Source organism: Cetorhinus maximus, unplaced genomic scaffold, assembly GCF_964194155.1.
Source record: "Cetorhinus maximus unplaced genomic scaffold, sCetMax3.hap1.1 HAP1_SCAFFOLD_1030, whole genome shotgun sequence".
NCBI classification, from domain to species: domain Eukaryota; kingdom Metazoa; phylum Chordata; class Chondrichthyes; order Lamniformes; family Cetorhinidae; genus Cetorhinus; species Cetorhinus maximus.
The window spans coordinates 2,761-21,584 of record NW_027596972.1 but is presented as its reverse complement, the minus strand read 5'-3'; the positions used below and the strand labels follow the sequence as shown (position 1 = coordinate 21,584).

The window sequence follows — 18,824 nt, the reverse complement described above, 5'->3', positions numbered from 1 at the left end:
GCATGTCCTTTCTGCTTGCACAGGGCGGGTCCTTGTGTCTGACTTTACGCTGCAATGCTCCATCAGGCAGGAAACTGTCCTCTGCAAGCAGGAAGAGCATGCCCAGGCATTGTGCCGTTTCATCTGAATTAAACAAATGTCAGGAGGTCAATAGGTACCTAGTGCATTCTCCAGAGCCAGGCCTCGACCAATCAGGGTCGACTTGGCAACCTTTCAGTGTAAACCGCTGCTCCCTTTTGAAGCTTGCATCCGACCTGATGAGTCCAAGACAAAAAGATTCGACAGCAATGCTCAATCTCTTGTAAAATAACGTGCCCTTTAGTTACTGTCAAAGATCCTTATGCTCTTCGTTGTGTCTCTCCATTTACCTATTCGTCGACACCGCTGGCAGACATGGGAAGGCAGCAGGAAACTGGTGGAGATGTTGACCAGACCACAATTGATCTGGTGACCTAATCAATTCCCTTCCTGTAACCAGGGACCACGTCGGTCCAAGGCTTGACCGAACCTTTCGATCAGATTCGTACCCAGTATCTGAGTGTTGCCAGCAAGACCAGCATTTGTTATGCTGTTCACACCCGGTTAAATCCCTACGCCGAACTCTCTTGGTCATAAGAAAGTGTCAGTACGGTCTTGTTAAATGCAGAGTGTTTGTTGCTGTAATGTGCCCCTGTGCAGATGGGCCACAGCCTTTAAATGTCTTGTCTAAGGGCTCGAGCGTCGCATCAGTACTCATGGGGGATTAACTAATGGCTGGCTCAGAGTAAATATTTTATTAGTAGGGCTTCCGTAAGTTAACCCTCCACCGTGACAAAAGGGATGAAGTCTTATTCTGGTTGTCCCGGCTGAACTTTGGTGTCGCGGTGTGGCCTGAGAACTCGTGGTGCATTGGGTAGCATTCCTACCTCTGGGCCACAAGCTCACTTCAGGACTTGACGGACGGGTAAGTGAACGGCTGCACCAAGTTGGACATCAAAGAAATGGAGCAGTGTCGATTTCCGCTAGGAGGAAGGACACTGTGACCACAGCACGCGACCACCCAGCGACTGCGGTGCCTTTGCAAAGCCACCAGGCTGTTACTCTAGAAGGCCCAAGCTAATGCTGTTGGAACAGGGATTCAACTCCTGCCAAATCCAATTAGTTAGCAAATCTGCAATTATGAGCTACAAAGTAATCACTGGCTGCTGTTAAAAAACACACGTAGTTCACTAATCCCTGTTGGGATCAAATATCCTGTATTTACCTGGTATGGCTTACTGCAGCTGTACTAGGCCTTGGTGAGACCACACCTGGAGTATTGGGTGCAGTTTTGGTCTCCTTACCTAAGAAAGGATGTACTTGCCATAGACGGAGGGCAGCGAATATTCGCCAGACTGATTCCTGGGATGGCAGGATTGTCGTATGAGGAGAGACTAGGCCGACTAGGCTTGTGTTCACTGGAGTTTAGAAGAGTGAGAGGGGATCTCAGTGAAACATAACAAATTGTGACAGGGCTGGACAGACCGGATGCAAGGATCACATTCCCTCTCGCTGGGGGTGGAGTATATAGATCAAGGGGTCACAGTCTCAGGATACGGGGTAGGCCATTTAGGACTGAGATGAGGAGAAACCTCTTCACTCAGAGAGCGGTGAACCTGTGGAATTCTCTACCACTGAAGGCTGTGGAGGACGAGTCACTGAATGTATTTAAGAAGGAAATAGGTAGATATCTGGACTCTCAAGGTGTCAAGGGGTATGGGGAGAGAGCGGGAGTGCGGCATTGAGATAGAGGGTCAGCCATGATCATGTTGAATGGGGGAGCAAGTCCGAATAACCTGCTCTTGCTCCTATTTTCTATGTTTCTATGTATGTCTTGATGTTCTGTGCTTGTTTTGATGAAGTAGCTATATTGAGCTCATTCATGGCCTTTTCAATATTGTTGTGCATTGTTTAATCAATCCAAAATGTCAATTGGTAGGTATGCTTTCTAATTGTCCTGTCCTGTTGTTGTTTCTGTACACGATATTAAGAAAATTAAAGGATTGTGGCCCCATAAATCGAATTTCATCCTCATCGTATTCAAGGGTCCAAAGCCCTGAACCTAAGACCTGTCATTATTATAAATTAATTGTTGATTACAGGACATTGGCACGGAAATTGCTGCACAATAAGCTGAATTAAGAGGAAGTTAGTGGTGAATTAAGTGGAGGCGTTAGTGGTGATCTTTCAGGAATCACTGGAGTCAGGGAGGGTCCCAGAGGACTGGAAAATCGCTAATGTAACCCCCCCTGTTTAAGGAGGGAGTGAGGCAAAAGACGGGAAATTACAGGCCGATTAGCCTGACCTCGGTGGTTGGTAAGATTTTAGAGTCCATTATTAAGGATGAGATTTCAGAATACTTGGAAGTGCATGGTAAAATCGGGCAAAGTCAGCATGGTTTCATCAAGGGGAGGTCATGCCTGACAAATCTGTTAGAATTCTTTGAGTAGGTTAGACAAAGGAGAGCCAATGGATGTTATCTACTTGGACTTCCAGAAGGCCTTTGACAAGGTGCTGCACAGGAGGCTGCTCAGTAAGATAAGAGCCCATGGTGTTAGAGGCAAGGTACTAGCATGGATAGAAGATTGGCTGTCTGGCAGGAGGCAGAGAGTGGGGATAAGGGGGTCCTTCTCAGGATGGCGGCCGGTGACTAGTGGAGTTCCGCAGGGTCAGTGTTGGGACCACAACTTTTCACTTTATACATTAATATTCTAGATGAAGGAACTGAGGGCATCCTGGCTAAGTTTGCAGATGATACAAAGATAGGTGGAGGGACAGGTAGTATTGAGGAGGCGGGGAGGCTGCAGAAGGATTTGGACAGGTTAGGAGAATGGGCAAAGAAGTGGCAGATGGAATATAACGTGGGGAAGTGTGAGGTCATGCACTTTGGTAGGAAGAATAGAGGCATAGACTATTTTCTAAATGGGGAGAGAATTCAGAAATCTGGAGTGCAAAGGGATTTGGGGGTCCTGGTCCAGGATTCTCTTAAGGTTAACTTGCAGGTTGAGTCGGTAGTTAGGAAGGCAATTGCAATGTTGGCATTTATTTCGAGAGGACTAGAATATAAAAGCAGGGATGTGCTGCTGAGGCTTTATAAGGCTCTGGTCAGACCACATTTAGAATATTGTGAGCAGTTTTGGGCCCCGTATCTCAGGAAGGATGTTCTGTCCCTGGAGAGGGTCCAGAGGAGGTTCATGAGAACGATCCCAGGAATGAAAAGCTTAACATATGAGGAACATTTGAGGATTCTGGGTCTATACTCGATGGAGTTTAAATGGATGAGGGGGGGATCTGATTGAAACTTACAGAATACTGAAAGGCCTGGATAGAGTGGACGCGGGGAAGATGTTTCCATTAGTAGGAGAGACTAGGACCCGAGGGCACAGCCTCCGAGTAAAGGGAAGACCTTTTAGAACAGAGATGAGGAGAAACTTCTTTAGCCAGAGAGTGGTGAATCTATGGAATTCATTGCCACAGAAAGCTGTGGAGGCCAGGTCATTGAGTGTATTTAAGACCGAGATAGATAGGTTCTTGATTGGTAAGAGGATCAGAGGTTACGGGGAGAAGGCGGGAGAATGAGGTTGAGAAACTTATCAGCCCTGATTGAATGGCGGGGCAGACTCGATGGGCCGAATGGCCTAATTTCTGCTCCTGTGTCTTATGGTCTTATAGGAAGACAGGGTGAGTGTAGATATTTATTTCAATCATGGGATGTGGGCGTTGCTGGCTAGGCCAGGATTTATTGCCGATCCCTAGTTTCCCTTTGAGAAGGTGATGGGTGAGCTGCCTTTTAAACCGCTGCAGTCCCAGTGGTGTAGGTACACCCACAGTGCTGTTAGGGAGGGAGTTCCAGGATTTTGTCACTGTGGTGTAGGTACACCCACAGTGCTGTTAGGGAGGGAGTTCCTGAATTTTGACCCAGCGACAGTGAAGGAACGGCCGATATTTTTCCAAGTCAGGATGGAGAGTGGCTTGGAGGGGAACTTTCAAGTTGTGGTTTTCCTTTGTTTCTGCTGCCCTTGTCCTTCTAGATGGCAGTGGTTGTGGGTTTGGAAGGTGCTGTCGAGGGAGCCTTGGTGAGTTCCTGCAGTGCGTCTTGTAGATGGTACACACGCTGCTGCTACTGTGTGTCGGTGGTGGAGGGAGTGAATGTTTGTGGATGTGGTACCGATCAAGCGGGGCTGCTTTGTCCCGGACGGTGTCGAGCTTCTTGAGTGTTGTGGGAGCTGCACCCATCCAGGGAAGTGGGGAGTATTCCATCACACTCCTGAACTTGTGCCTCGTCGACACAGGGATAGCTTTTTACTTTCATTTCGATTCTTTTATGGGATCTCTGGGCATCGTTGGCAAAGTGGGCATTTGTGGGGCTCTCACTGATTTCACGTGGAAGGAACATTTCAGAGGGCAGTTAAGGGTCAACCACATTGATGAGGATCTCGAGTCACATATCGGCCAGACCGGGACAGGCCGGAAGGTTTCCTTCCCGAAAGGGCTTATACTAGATTATTTTTTTTTTAATTATAGTAATAATGCTATGGTCACCACTAGTGACACGGGCTTTATTTTTGCATTGTATTAACTGAAGTTCAATTCAGGCGGAGTGGGTGGGTTTTGAACCCATTGCCTCCCCGGAGAGCTAGCCTGGTCTACGCCACCAGCTGCCTGACCCACGCCACCAGCCGCCTGACCCATGGAGCGATGAGGCAAAGAGAGGGTTGGAAAATGATGATGGAGCATTCAATGTTTTTGGCGAGGAGTTGGTGGGGGTGTTGTCATGAGGCAGTCCAGGGGTTTTCCCACAGGGAAAGCGGGGTGCACAATCGTGGTAGGTGATAAAACCTCAGGAGTGGAGTCTTATATCAGTTGAAAGATTGCGGGGTTGGATGTTGGCGTTTTGTCGCGCCTGCAGCAGCCCAGCCTCGGTAGTCCAGACCACGGCGGCTCAGCTCTTATCTAAAAGCACACCGAGCTCATCAACTGCCCTGCGTTGGCATTCTCTCATCTACGTGTTATGCTGGGCAAGCAGCAAGCCCCCCCTTTAGGTGGGAGGTGTGGGGCGGGAGAGGGGGGACAACCTCACCTTTTGTTGATGGCTGTGAAGGGCAGCCCACCAGGTCCTGCCACGCGCTGCCAAGTGACCTTGCCGCCTGTTGCCAAGCTGCCGCAGTGCACCCTGGCCTACAGGAGGTGTCGCCATTTCCTTCCGTCGCCAACCGTCCACTCCCAGCGCCCCCCAGCCACAATAACGGGGGCAACGACTGGGAGGAGGGTAGGGGGCGAGTTGGTGGGAAGCCCGGCTTCTCAGCATCGTTGGTAACCATAACGCGAAAGGGCATCAAAGAAGGACAACGATGGCCAGAAGAATCCACAAGACCATCCCCTCCGGGACACCCTGCTGCCCTACATCATCATCCCCCCAACACCTGATCTCCTTCCCACGGCACCTTCCCATGCAATCGCAGAAGGCGCAACATCTGCCCCAATACCTCCTCCCTCCTCACCGTCCAAGAGTCCAAACACGCTTCACTTGCGCCTCCTTGAAATTGGTCCACTGCATCCACAATGTGGCCTCCTCTACATTGGAGAGACCAAACGCAGGCTGGGTGACCCGCTTTGCTGAACACCTTCGGTCTGTCCGCTAGCATGACCCCGACCTCCCTGTCGCTTGCCATTTCAACACTCCCACCCTGCCCTCATGCCCACATGTCTGTCCTTGGCTTGCTGCATTGTTCCAGTGAAGCTCAACGCAAACTGGAGGTACAGCACCTCATCTTCCGACTAGGCACTTTACAGCCTTCCGGACTGAATATTGAGTTCAACAACTACAGATCATGAACTCTCTCCTCCATCCCCACCCCCTTTCCGATCACCCCCTTTTTCAATATTCATATTTCAATTTTTATTCTTTCATTTTTTAATTTCTATTTTTTACCCACTTATTTTTATTTATTTTCATTTTATTCATTGTTTCTTCCCAACCTTTTATCCTATTTTCAATATGTTTTCCCACCACTGTCCCCTCCCCCCACTCTACCCCCACTCTACTCCCACAAGGGCCACCTACCACCTCTTTATGTTGCTCTTTCCAGAGTCCTTACCCTTCCCCTGTTATTATCACACTCTGCTCTCTGACCTTAACGCCGCCATTAGCACCTCCTTTAGCCATTACCGCTATCCTTAACACCCTCTTTGTCCTTTAGCACATGACACCTTTGTCAACATCTCCTCGGCCTCCACTTCTATCCAGCTTCACCTGCTCCAGCCCCCTGAAACAGTGGGGAGAATTTTCTCCCCGTTGAGGGGGTGCGGCTGGTTGGGTGGGAGTGGGCGTGAGCAGCCCATGGCCACCCGCGATTGGCTGCGCGCCGCCATTTTGCCTGGGCGCGCCAAACAAGGCCCAACCGAGCCTGAGGTGGGCCTGGAAGTGCTGAGGGGAGATTCGGGGCCTGCGCTCTTTCACGACTGCCCCGGAAATAGTGCAGCAACCTCCCTGAGGCACGGAGCTGCCTCAATGGGTGGGGGGGGGTGGGGGGGGTGACTTTGATTTTGAAAACTTTGAATAAAGGGAAACGATATTTAAGACACGTCCCCTCAGGTGACAGTGTCGCATGAGCTGAGACATGTCTATTAGAACCATAGAACCATAGAACACTACAGCGCAGAAAAATAGGCCATTCGGCCCTTCCAGCCTGTGCCGAAATATTATTCCGCTAGTTCGTTTTACCGTAAAGTCTTTATTAATGTTTTAAAACCTGCATGAAACCCCTTCCCGTCCGTGGATGAGGTTTGGTGATAAGTGCAAAAGCCAACTAGTCTCTTTGCCTGCCTGCCAACCTTAAGGCTGGACGGGCAGCTCAGTTAATTGTTTTAATTGGTACCCAAATGGCCTGAATGGGCCTTTGACAGTTCGGTGGGTGAGGGTGCAGGCCTCATAGCAACAACAGAAATACCTGGAAAAACTCAGCAGGTCTGGCAGCATCGGCAGAGAAGAGCACAGTTGACCTTTCGAGTCCTCATGACCCTTCAACAGAACTAAGTAAAAATAGGAAAGGGGTGAAATATAAGCTGGTTTAAGGTGGGGGGGTAGGTGTTGTTAGGACAAGCAGCCAGTGATAGGTGGAGATAACCAAAAGATGTCACAGACCAAAGGACAAAGAGGTGTTGAAGGTGGTGATATTATCTAAAGGAATGTGCTAATTAAGAGTAGAAAGGACAGACAAGGTACAGATAGCCCTAGTGGGGGTGGGGTGAAATAATACTGAAAGGGCATAAAAGGTAGAGATAAACGATGGGTGGAATATATTAAAAATAATAGAAATAGGTGGGAAAAGAAAAATCTATATAAATTATTGGGAAAAAACAAAAAGGAGGGGGAAGAAACGGAAAGGGGGTGGGGAAGGAGGAGGTCTAAAATTGTTGAACTCAGTATAGAGGAAACCGCATTGGGAGCAACGAATGCAGTAGACTAAGTTGAGGGAAATGCAAGTGAAATGCTGCTTCACTTGAAAGGAGTGTTTGGGCCCTTGGACGGTGAGGAGGGGGGAAGTGAAGGGGCAGGTGTTGCATCTTCTGCGTGGGCATGGGGAGGTGCCATGGGAGGGGGTTGAGGTGTAGGGGGTGATGGAGGAGTGGACCAGGGTGTCACGGAGGGAATGATCCCTACGGAATTCCGCCGGTGGGGGGGTGAAGGGAAGATGTCTTTGGTGGTGGCATCATGCTGGAGTTGGCGGAAATGGCGGAGGATGATCCTTTGAATGCGGAGGTTGGTGGGGTGATAAGTGAGGACAAGGGGGACCCTATCACGTTTCTGGGTGGGAGAATGCACGGGAGATGGGCCGGACACGGTTGAGGGCCCTGTCAACGACCGTGGGTGGAAAACGGTAGTTTCAGAGGTCAGTGCGCCAGACAACAACAGTACCACCCTTGTCAGCGGGCTTGATGTCAATGTTGGGGTTGGACCTGAGAGAACGGAGTGCAGTGAGTTCAGAGAGAGACAGGTTAGAGTGGGTGAGAGGAGCAGAGAAATTGAGACGGCTAATGTCACGCCAACAGTTCTCAATGAAAAGATCAAGAGAAGGTAAGAATCCAGAGGGAGGGGTCCAGGTGGAGGGAGAATATTGGAGATGGGTAAAAGGATCCGTTGATCGGGGAGAGGACTCCTGCCCAAAGAAGTGAGCACGGAGACGAAGACGGCGGAAGAAGAGTTCAGCATCATGCCGAGCCCGAAATTCATTGAGATGAGGGCGTAAGGGTATGAAACTAAGTCCTTTGCTGAGCACTGAACGTTCAGCGTCGGAGAGGGGAAGGTCAGGGGGTATGGTGGATACGCGGCTGGGGCTGGGATTGGAAGACGGGTTGGGGACGGAGGGACAAGCAGGGGTGGAGGGTCCCAGATGGGTGTTGGTGTCGATGAGTTGTTGGAGCTTGCGTTCCTTGGCACTTGAGAGAAAGGGAAAAAGCTCCTTGTTGAGGCGTCGGATGAGGCGAAGAATAAAGTGAAACTGGGGGCACGGGCAGCTTTGGAAAAGGGGCGCGGCGGAGCTGCTGGAGGGAGAGGTCGAGTGTGTTCACGTGGCGGCGCATGGCACTGAGTGTGGATCTCAGAATGCGACGGGAACAGCAGCCCGAGGAGCGTCGTGTGTCCCGGAGATACCCGTGATCCTGGGGTGGGTTCGAAACATGAGGGATGAAACCTCAGCTGAAATCCAGGTGGGGTGAGTCGGAGACAGAGACAGTCACTGAGAAAGGAGATATGGTCATGGGGCACCACGGGTAGCAATGCCAGTAATTGTGGGCTCTCGTCTGTGGAGACAACGCTGCAGTTAAATGTCAACCCAGACGGGAAATAGGAGTGGGTTTTTTTGGCTTCCAAGTGTTAACCTTATCCATAGAGGTATATGATAGGAGCAGGTAGAGCGGTCAATCGCTGAATGTAAGTCTTGATTCATTCCAAGCAGTTGTGAGCCAGAAGGCTAATCTCTTATCTATCGAATCTACCTCTTAGTTCTGTTGAAGGGTCACGAGGACTCGAAACGTCAACTAGTGCCCCTCTCCGCCGATGCTGCCAGACCTGCTGAGTTTTTTCCCAGGTGTTTCTGTTTCCCTTTCAATTTGATGATGGTCCATCTCTTCCTCGATGTCACATTTACACCCTGGGTCCATACCCCTTGACCCTATTGCCTAATAGGAAAAAGACCTTTCCGGCCTCAGTCTCAAAAGCTTCGATTCACCCAGCAAGCCTTTCAGCGTTCCTAAACAATGATCGGTGACTTCCCTAGGCTCATGTGATCCTCAGTGTGAGTGAATTCTAACCGGGACTAAAGGCGGGAGGTCAGAAGTAGAAATGTGCAATGAGCTCCCTTGGGAAGGAGAAACGGAAGAGCATTTCACGTTGAACGGAAAATACTCGCAGTGTTAAAGTAAGGCGATTTGCAATTCTTCAGCAGAAGAGGCCTGCATTCATATAGCGCCTTTCGCGACCTCAGGGCGGCCAAAGTGCTTCAAAAACCAATGAAATGAAGTCGCCAAAGACGGATTGTGGCAGCCAACAGAGGATTTTTTTTTAATTCATGTACAGGATGTGGGTGTCGCTGACTTTGTCGCATGTATTCCACATCTCTATTTACCCCTTGAGAGGGTGGGGGGTGAGCTGCCTTCTTGAACTGCTGCAGCCCAGGTGGTGTAGGTACACCCACAGCGCTGTTAGGGAGGGAGTTCCAGGATTTTGTCCCCTGTGGTGTAGGTACACCCACAGTGCTGTTAGGGAGGGAGTTCCAGGATTTTGTCCCCTGTGGTGTAGGTACACCCGCAGCGCTGTTAGGGAGGGTGTTCCAGGATTTTGACTCAGCGACAGTGAAGGAACGGCCGATATACTTCCAAGTCAGGGTGGTGAGTGGCTTGGAGGGGAATTTTCAAGTTGTGGTTTTCCTATGTGTCTACTGCCCTTGTCCTTCTAGATGGTAGTGGTTGTGGGTTTGGAAGGTGCTGTCGAAGGAGCCTTGGTGAATTCCTGCAGTGCATCTTGTAGATGGTACACACACTGCTGCTACTGTGCGTCGGTGGTGGGGGGAGTGAATGTTTGTGGATGGGGTGCCAATCAAGCGGGGCTGCTGTGTCCTGGACGGTTTCGAGCTTCTTGAGTGTTGTGGGAGCTGCACTCATCCAGGCAAGTGGGGAGTATTCCATCACACTCCTGACTTGTGCCTTGTAGATGGTGAAGGGTCAGGAGGTGGGTAACTCTCTGTAGGATTCCCAGCCTCTGACCTGCTCTTGTAACCACAGTATTTATATGGTTGGTCCAGTTAAGTTTCTGGTCAATGGTAACCCCCAGGATGTTGATAGTGGGGGAATCAGTGATGGTAATGCCATTGAACGTCAAGGGGTGATGGTTGGAATCTCACTTGTTGGAGATGGTCATTGCCTGGCACTTGTGTGGTGTGAATGTTACTTGCCACTTGTCTGCCCAAGCCTGGATGTTGTCCAGGTCTTGCTGCATTTGGACATGGACTGCTTCAGTATCTGAGGAGTTGTGAATGGTGCTGAACATTGTGCAGTCATCAGCGAATATCCCCACTTCTGACCTTCTGATGGAAGGAAGGTTATTGTTGAAGCAGCTGAAGATGGCTGGGCCGAGGACACTACCCTGAGGAACTCCTGCAGTGATGTCCTGGAGCTGAGAGGATTGACCTCCAACAACCACGACCATCTTCCTTTGTGCTGGGTATGACCCAAACCAGCAGAGAGTTTTCCCCCTGAGTCCCATGGACTCCAGTTTTGCTGGGGCTCCTTGATGCCACTCGGTCAAATGCTGCCTTGGTCTCAAGGGCAGTCACTCTCACCTCACCTCGGGGGCTCAGCTCTTTTGTCCATGTTTGAACCAAGAGTGTAACACATCAATGGTGGACATCATGATGCCTCTGTGTGACCAGATAATTATTTGCAATGTTATTGGTTGAGGGGTAATTTCACCTAAAGATGAATTTATGAATATCCCTCACACTTGAGAAACGTTTGAGGACTCTGGGTCTATACTCGATGGGGTTTAGAAGGATGAGGGGGGGATCTGATTGAAACTTACAGAATACTGAAAGGCCTGGATAGAGTGGACGTGGGGAAGATGTTTCCATTAGTAGGAGAGACTAGGACCCGAGGGCACAGCCTCAGAGTAAAAGGAAGACCTTTTAGAACAGAGATGAGGAGAAACTTCTTTAGCCAGAGAGTGGTGAATCTATGGAATTCATTGCCACAGAAGGCTGTGGAGGCCAGGTCATTGAGTGTATTTAAGACCGAGATAGATAGGTTCTTGATTGGTAAGGGGGTCAAAGGTTAGGGGGAGAAGGCGGGAGAATGGGGTTGAGAAACTTATCAGCCATGATTGAATGGCGGAGCAGACTCGATGGGCCGAATGGCCTAATTTCTGCTCCTGTGTCTTATGGTCTTATTAGTTATTTTCACCTCGGAGAGTAGAAGAGCCTCACCGATAACTATTTAGACGTTAGAGCAAACATTTGGACATTGAAACCCGTGTTGCACGGAGTAATATTTCTACAGATGTGCACTACAAATCTGTGTTGAGCTGTCACGTTTTGCACGGGACAAATTTGGAATCAGGCCGTTGGTTGCAAAATGACACTTGGGCGGAGACACAGAGTGGGTGCAATCGACGTGTTTATTCCCAATGAAGCCAGCGGTTTGGAACTTCGGATGGGCCGCAGATGTGATTCGTCAGCTGCGCCCAAATAAAATTCTGCCGCCAGATGTCTTTAACCAGCGCCAGTCCCGCTAGTCATAGAAGCAGCTAGGCTAATTTCAGTTGGTTATACTAATTTTGCAATACCATGTTCTTTTGTCAGACTATTTTTCTTGCGTTGACCGGGATCGAAGTTTGGCTTTTTCAGTCTTCGCGTCCAACAGACTGGGGGTAAAAACATTAACCTTGGGCCTGATCGCGAGTGGATCCCAAGTTGCAGCGGGCGCTTGTTACACGAGCGGCCAATGGCCATTCCAATTGCCGACCTCTAAATCTACATCTGGGCAGCGAGTATAACTGAAGGCCAGAGGGATACTGCTCTGCCGCACAGAACAAATTCTACCCCCAACCCTTCCCCCCACCCCCCCACCTCCCACCAGCCCCCAATATCTTCACGGGTCATCCAAATACAGTACGTAAAAATAGTGTCCATTTAAAAAGGAGTATCATCATCGATAGCTTCGATATGTGTCACGTCGTCGAGAAGTCTTTCTCGCACGTAAATCCTGTATTCTGTGGGCGGGAGAAAGATCGTGTTAATAGAGTTGTAGACAGAGTTGTTTAGAAACATAGGAAATGGAAGGCAGGAGTGGGTCATTCGGCCCTTTGAGTCTGCTCCGCCCTTCAATAAGATCATGGCTCATCCCCTATCTCAACGTCATCGTTCCGCTCTCTCCCCACACCCCTTGACACCTTCGGAGTCCAGAAATCTATCTATTTCCTTCTTAAATATATTCAGCGTCTCGGCCTCCACAGCCTCCTGTGGTGGAGAATGGCACAGGTTCACTACCCTCTGAGTGAAGAGGTTTCTCCTCATCTCAGTCCTAAATGGTCTCCCCCAATATCCTGAGTTTGTAACCCCTCCTTCTAGAATACACACCCCCTCCCAACGCACTCAAGAGGAAATATCATCCCTGCATCCAGTCTGTCTAGCCCTGTCAGAATGTTATATGTTTCAATGAGATCTCCTCTCATTCTTCTAAGCTCCAGTGAATAAAGGCCTAGTCTTCAAACACAATGTACAAAGAATTATAGCCAGTTTGATTAAAACATAACATGAAATAAAAACATTTTTCAAAAACTCATTTTAGGTGGATGTAACCATCGTTGACCATCCAGGGTTTTGACCCAGCCGACAGTGAAGGAACGGCCGATATATTTTCAAGTCGGGATGGTGAGTGACTCGGAGGGGAACTTCCAGGTGGTGGTGTTCCCCATGTGTCTGCTGCCCATGCCCTTCTAGGCGGTAGAGTTGACGGGTGTATTTTTTTTTTGGAACTTTCGTGGGATGTAGACATCGTTGGCACGGCCAGAAAGTGTTGCCAGTCTCTAATTGCCCAACCTTGCTCGGGCGCTTCTGAGGGCAGTTAAGAGTCAACCACATCCCTGTGTGTCTGGAGTCACATGTAGGCAAAGACGCCAGACTTCCTTCCCTAAAGGACATCGATGAACCAGGTGGGATTTCCCGGCAATCGACGACAGTTTCATGCCAAGCTTTATCTTCCTGATTTGTTAACCGAACTAAAATTCAACCAGCGTCTGTGACGGGATTTGATCCGATGTCCCCAGAGCGTTGCCCTGGGTCTCTGCGTTGCTAGTGCCACCACCACAGTACACCAGCTCCCCTAGGAGGTGCTGTCGAAGGGGCCTTGGTGAGTCACTGCAGTGAACAAAGAACAAAGAAAAGTACAGCACAGGAACAGGCCCTTCGGCCCTCCAAGCCTGCGCCGATCATATTGCCCGTCAACTAAAACATTTTGCATTTCCGGGGTCCGTATCCCTCTATTCCCATCCTATTCATGTATTTGTCAAGCTGCCTCTTAAACACCACTATCGTACCTGCTTCCACCACCTCCTCTGGCAGCGAATTCCAGACACTCACTACCCTCCGCGTAAAAAACTTGCCCCTCACATCCCCTCTAAAGTTTTCTCCTCTCCCCTTAAATCTATGCCCCCCCTAGTAATTGACTCTTCCACCCTGGGAAAAAAGCTTCTGACTATCTACTCTGTCCATGCCACTCATCATTTTGTAAACTTCTATCAAGTCGCTCCTCAACCTCCGTCGCTCTAGTGAGAACAATCCGAGTTTCTCCAACCTCTCCTCATGGTTAATAACCTCCAGACCAGGCGGCGTCCCGCTGAACCTCCTCTGCACCCTCTCCAACGCCTCCATATCCTTCTGGTAATGTGGCGACCAGAATTGCACGCAATATTCCAAGTGTGGCCTAACCAAGGTTCTACACAGCTGCAGCATGACTTCCCAGCTTTTATACTCAATACCCCTGCCGATGAAGGCAAGCATGCCATATGCCTTCCTGACTACCTTACCCACCTGCGTTGCCACTGTGTGGGACTGGGGGCGGGGGGGGGTCTGAAATGCATTTGTTTCAATGCGAGAAGTATAATTCCACCGGAAGGGACAAGGCAGCGCATCTTGTCGATGGTACACACACGGCTGCCACTGTCCGTCGGTGGTGGAGGGAGTGAATGTTTGTGGATGGGGAGCCAGTCAAGCGGAATTCTTTGCTCCGAATGGCGTTGAGCTCCTTGCAGGATGACCAGCCACTGACCTACAGTGGGGGTCACACCCTAAGAGTGAACTTGGTCCTCTCGTCGCAACATATGCGATGCAAAGTAGGGGAAGTAATAAAGACATGGACAGAAAGTATCCATCTTACCACGTTTGGTCTTGCAAGTCTTCGGCTTTCTGAAGTAATACATGGAAAGGACCAGAATCATGAGGAGTATCAGCGTAGCTAAGAACCAGCCAACGATTTTCTTCACATTCGGGGAGGCTACAATGACATTGAGAGAGAAAGAAAACAACGTGGGTCATTTTTGACTGTATCAGTTTCATTGTTTATTTGACGCCAAACACATTGAACACAATTGCATCCATGCATCTGTCTCTTGCATAAGGTCCCTCGGCCGCCATTGCTGTGATCAGTTGTGTATAGGAGGTGGAAGACGTTAGAAGCTTTATCAGTTAATGTGCTGAGATGGTGTGATGGTCATTCTCCATCTGCACATTCCTCTTGATCATCTCATTGGTCGACCTCAGTTCCCTTCAACGACAGCACGGGGGTACTCGGAGTGTGTGATACACTTAGTGCTCACCTTGTCAGCACCTTAAGCAGTGCACATCCAAGCAAAATTGGCCATTGCACTTGCTAACCATCTCCCCCATTATAGGTTCTTGGCCGGCTACCGTACGAAACAACTAGACTCTAGAGTGCCCAATCGAGAGGGCAGTGTGTGTCGGGGTGAGTGCGTGTGTGGGGGGGGAGTGAGTGTGTGTGTGTGTGTGTGCGTATATATGAGGGAAGTGTGTGTGTGTGAGAGAGAGAGAGAGGGAGGGGTGATTGTGTGTATGAGTGTGAGGGATGTGTGTGTGTGTGTGCACGTGCATGCATGTGAGTCATGAGTGTGTGAGGGTTGAGTGTGTGTGTGTGTGTCTGTTTGTGAGGGTTGAGTGTGTGTGTGTGTGTTTGTGAATGAGAGGGGTGTGTGTGTAAGTGTGTCAGTGAGGGGTGAGTGAGTGTGTGACTCAGTGGTGAGTGTGTGTGTGTGCACGTGCATGTATGTGAGGGGTGTGTGTTTATGTATGTGCATGTGTGTGTGTGTGCGTGCGTATGTGTGTGTGTGTGCGTGCGCATGTGTGTGTGTGTGAGTGAGGGGTGTGTGTGTGTGTGAGAGGGTGTGTGTAAGGGTTGTTTGAGTGAGTGTGTGAGTGAGGGGTGTGTGTGTGTGTGAGAGGGTGTGTGTAAGGGTTGTTTGAGTGAGTGTGTGAGTGAGGGGTGTGTCTGTGTGGAGTGAGGGATGAATGTGTGTGTGAGAGAGTGTGTGTGTAAGGGTAGTTTGAGTGAGTGTGTGTGAGGGATGTGTATGTGTGTGAGAGAGAGAGAGAGAGAGGCGTGTGTGTGAGTGAGTGAGGGGTGAATGTGTGTGTGAGAGAGTGTGTGTGTAAGGGTAGTTTGAGTGAGTGTGTGTGAGGGATGTGTATGTGTGTGAGAGAGAGAGAGAGAGAGGCGTGTGAGTGTGTGTGTGAGGGGGAGAGAGAGAGATACTGAGGAGAGTGTGTGTGTGTGTGTGTGAGAAGCGTGTGTATGTGTGTGTTTACATAGGGTGGGACAGGGGGTGACTGTGTGTGTGTGAGGGATGAGTATGTGTGTGTGTTTGTCTGTGTGTGTGTGTCTAGGAGTGTGTGTATGTGTGTGTTTGCGTAGGGTGTGATGGGGGTGAGTGTGTGCGTGAGTGATGGGTGAGCGTGTGTGTGAGTGATGGGTGAGCGTGTGTATGAGTGATGGGTGAGCGTGTGTGTGAGTGATGGGTGAGCGTGTGTGTGAGTGATGGGTGAGCGTGTGTGTGAGTGATGGGTGAGTGTGTGTGTGTGAGAGTGGTGGGTTTATATGTGTGAAAGGGAGAGTGTGTGCCTGAGATGGTTATGTGTGTGTGTGTGTGTGTGTGTGTGTGAGGGGTGAGTGTGTGTTGTGTGTGTGTGTGTGTGTGTGTTGTGCGTGTGTCAGTGCCTGTGTGTAGGGAGAGTGAGAGGGAAGGGACACTGTTTATGTCTGCCGCACTCCCAGTCTCAAGTGTTCTCATTCACACTCACCCCACCACACACACTCTCACCCACTCTGTTCACTTTTTAAACATCTTGACAATTTACTGTTCTGAAATTTCAATTTTGCTCAGAAAATTGTATATTTTCATGTGTCTGCTTTTTTTAAAATTTGATTTTGTCCATCGCTTCTCAACCTTGTTTCCAAACCCTCCAGAGAATTGACTCTCCCTGTCTCAGTAAACTCGTCCACAAACATTCTCAAATTCCACCACGGGACATTCCCCACTTGCCTGGATGAGTTGCAGCTCCCACAACACTCAAGAAGCTCAACACTGTCCAGGACAAAGCAGCCCCGCTTGATCGGCACCCCATCCACAAACATTCACTCACCCCACCACCGACGCACAGTAGCAGCAGCGTGTGTACCATCTACAAGATGCACTGCAGGAACTCACCAAGGCTCCTTAGACAGCACCTTCCAAACCCACGACCACTACCAACTAGAAGGACAAGGGCAGTAGATCGATGGGAACACCAGCACCTGGAAGTTCCCCTCCAAGTCACTCACCATCCTGACTTGGAAATATATCGGCCGTTCCTTCACTGTCGCTGGGTCAAAATCCTGGAACTCCCTCCCTAACAGCACTGTGGGTGTACCTACACCACAGGGACAAAATCCTGGAACTCCCTCCCTAACAGCGCTGTGGGTGTACCTACACCACAGGGACAAAATCCTGGAACTCCCTCCCTAACAGCACTGTGGGTGTACCTACACCACAGGGACAAAATCCTGGAACTCCCTCCCTAACAGCACTGTGGGTGTACCTACACCACAGGGACAGCTGCAGGTCAAGAAGGCGGCTCATCCACCACCTCAAGGGGCGATTAGGGGCGGGCAATAAAAGCTGGGCCCAGCCAGCGACGCCCACACCCCCTCAGTGAATGAGGAAAAGTCAATGTTATCTGGCTTGACATTTGGTCAACTACTGCTGAGCACAAGAACATGAAGAATGCCTGGTGCCTTAGTTTACCAAGAGTGTTGATGGAAAGTTGAATCTCACTCACCTGGAACAGCGACTAGGACAGACTCGGTGTAGGTGGAGTTGAACGATCTACCCTTGACTTGCACCTCGTATAAACAGACGTAGCGGCCAGCAATGTTGCCATCGCTGTTATTCAACGGAAACGTCGAGGTGAAATTCAACACTTCCGCGTGTTGAACTTGCCTAGACCCGCTGGCATCCAACTCCAGTAAGTACATTGTGCCGTTCCCTGTGTTGTTCTGGACCGTGCAGTTGATGAGATTCATCCCTCTGACGGTGAATAAGGCTATATTGGGAGTCTGCAGGGGATCTGTTTGGATGAACAGGCAGAAGAATCAATAACCGCGCGGCAGATAAAGGCAGCGGCTACTCGAGCAGGTCAGAGGCTGGGAATCCTGCGGAGAGTCACTCACCCTCCTGACTCCCCCAAAGCCTGTCCACCATCTACAAGGCGCGAGTCAGGAGTGTGATGGGATACTCCCCACTTTGCCTGGATGAGTGCAGCTCCCACCACACTCGAGAAGCTCGACACCGTCCAGGACACAGCAGCCCCGTTTGATCGGCACCCCATCCACAAACATTCACTCCCTCCACCACCGACGCACAGTAGCAGCAGTGTGTGTACCGTCTACAAGATGCACTGCAGCAACTCACCAAGGCTCCTAAGACAGCACCTTCCAAACCCACAACCACTGCCATCTAGAAGGACAAGGGCAGCAGACACATGGGAACACCACCACCTGGAAGTTCCCCTCCGAGTCACTCAACATCCTGACTTGGAAATATATCGGCCGTTCCTTCACTGTCGCTGGGTCAAAATCATAGAACTCCCTTCCTAACAGCACTGTGGGTGTACCTACACCACAGGGACAAAATCCTGGAACTCCCTCCCTAACAGCGCTGTGGGTGTACCTACACCACAGGGACAAAATCCTGGAACTCCCTCCCTAACAGCACTGTGGGTGTACCTACACCACAGGGACAAAATCCTGGAACTCCCTCCCTAACAGCACTGTGGGTGTACCTACACCACAGGGACAAAATCCTGGAACTCCCTCCCTAACAGCACTGTGGGTGTACCTACACTGCATGGGCTGCAGCATTTGAGTTTGTGTGTGAATGCGTGAGTGTGTGTATTTGCACGAGACAGAATGCGTTTACGTGTGTGTGTGAGTTGTGCGTATTAGTGTCTGTGTGTGGGGGCCTGTGAGTGTGTATGAGAGTGTGTGCGTGTGCATGTTTATGAGAGTGCGTGTGTGAGAGAGAGGGACTGTGTGAGAGTGTGTGTGTGTGTTTGAATGTCGGTGATTGTCTGTGTCTGCCAATGTGTGTTTATGTGTATGAGAGATTGAGTGTGTGTGTGTGTGTGAGTGTGTGCGTGTGTGTATGAGACTGTGTGCGTGTTTGAGTGTCTGTGTGTGACAATATGTGTGTGTATGAGACTGTGTGT

At 50.0% G+C, this 18,824-nt stretch overlaps 2 protein-coding genes across 2 annotated transcripts in view; both read right to left on the bottom strand.

The window, feature by feature from the left end:
• The window catches only part of LOC144675586 (uncharacterized), a 59,935-nt gene extending 47,915 nt beyond the window's left edge, over positions 1–12,020 (bottom strand). Inside the window, exon 1 of the mRNA XM_078536246.1 lies at positions 11,855–12,020. Within this exon, the coding sequence (XP_078392372.1) occupies positions 11,855–12,020 (166 nt within the window). The remainder of the gene's footprint in view (positions 1–11,854) is intronic.
• A 149-nt stretch (positions 12,021–12,169) lies between these two features.
• Positions 12,170–17,682, bottom strand: LOC144675585 (uncharacterized). The gene is made up of 3 exons (XM_078536245.1): positions 17,397–17,682; positions 14,446–14,562; positions 12,170–12,280 (listed from the first exon to the last, which is right to left on the bottom strand). The coding sequence occupies exons 1-3, from the start codon at positions 17,638–17,640 to the stop codon at positions 12,201–12,203; spliced, it is 441 nt and encodes a 146-aa protein (XP_078392371.1). The 5' UTR covers positions 17,641–17,682; the 3' UTR covers positions 12,170–12,200.
• Positions 17,683–18,824: the final 1,142 nt, after the last annotated feature.

Excerpts from the sequence above, each read along its gene's own strand:
- LOC144675585 (XM_078536245.1), bottom strand. The coding sequence starts at position 17,640 with ATGAATCTCATCAACTGCACGGTCCAGAACAACACAGGGAACGGCACA. Across the intron at positions 14,563-17,396 it reads TGTCCTAGTCGCTGTTCCAG|CCTCCCCGAATGTGAAGAAA; the intron begins GTGAGTGAGATT and ends ATGTCATTGTAG. Across the intron at positions 12,281-14,445 it reads GACTTGCAAGACCAAACGTG|AATACAGGATTTACGTGCGA; the intron begins GTAAGATGGATA and ends TCCCGCCCACAG.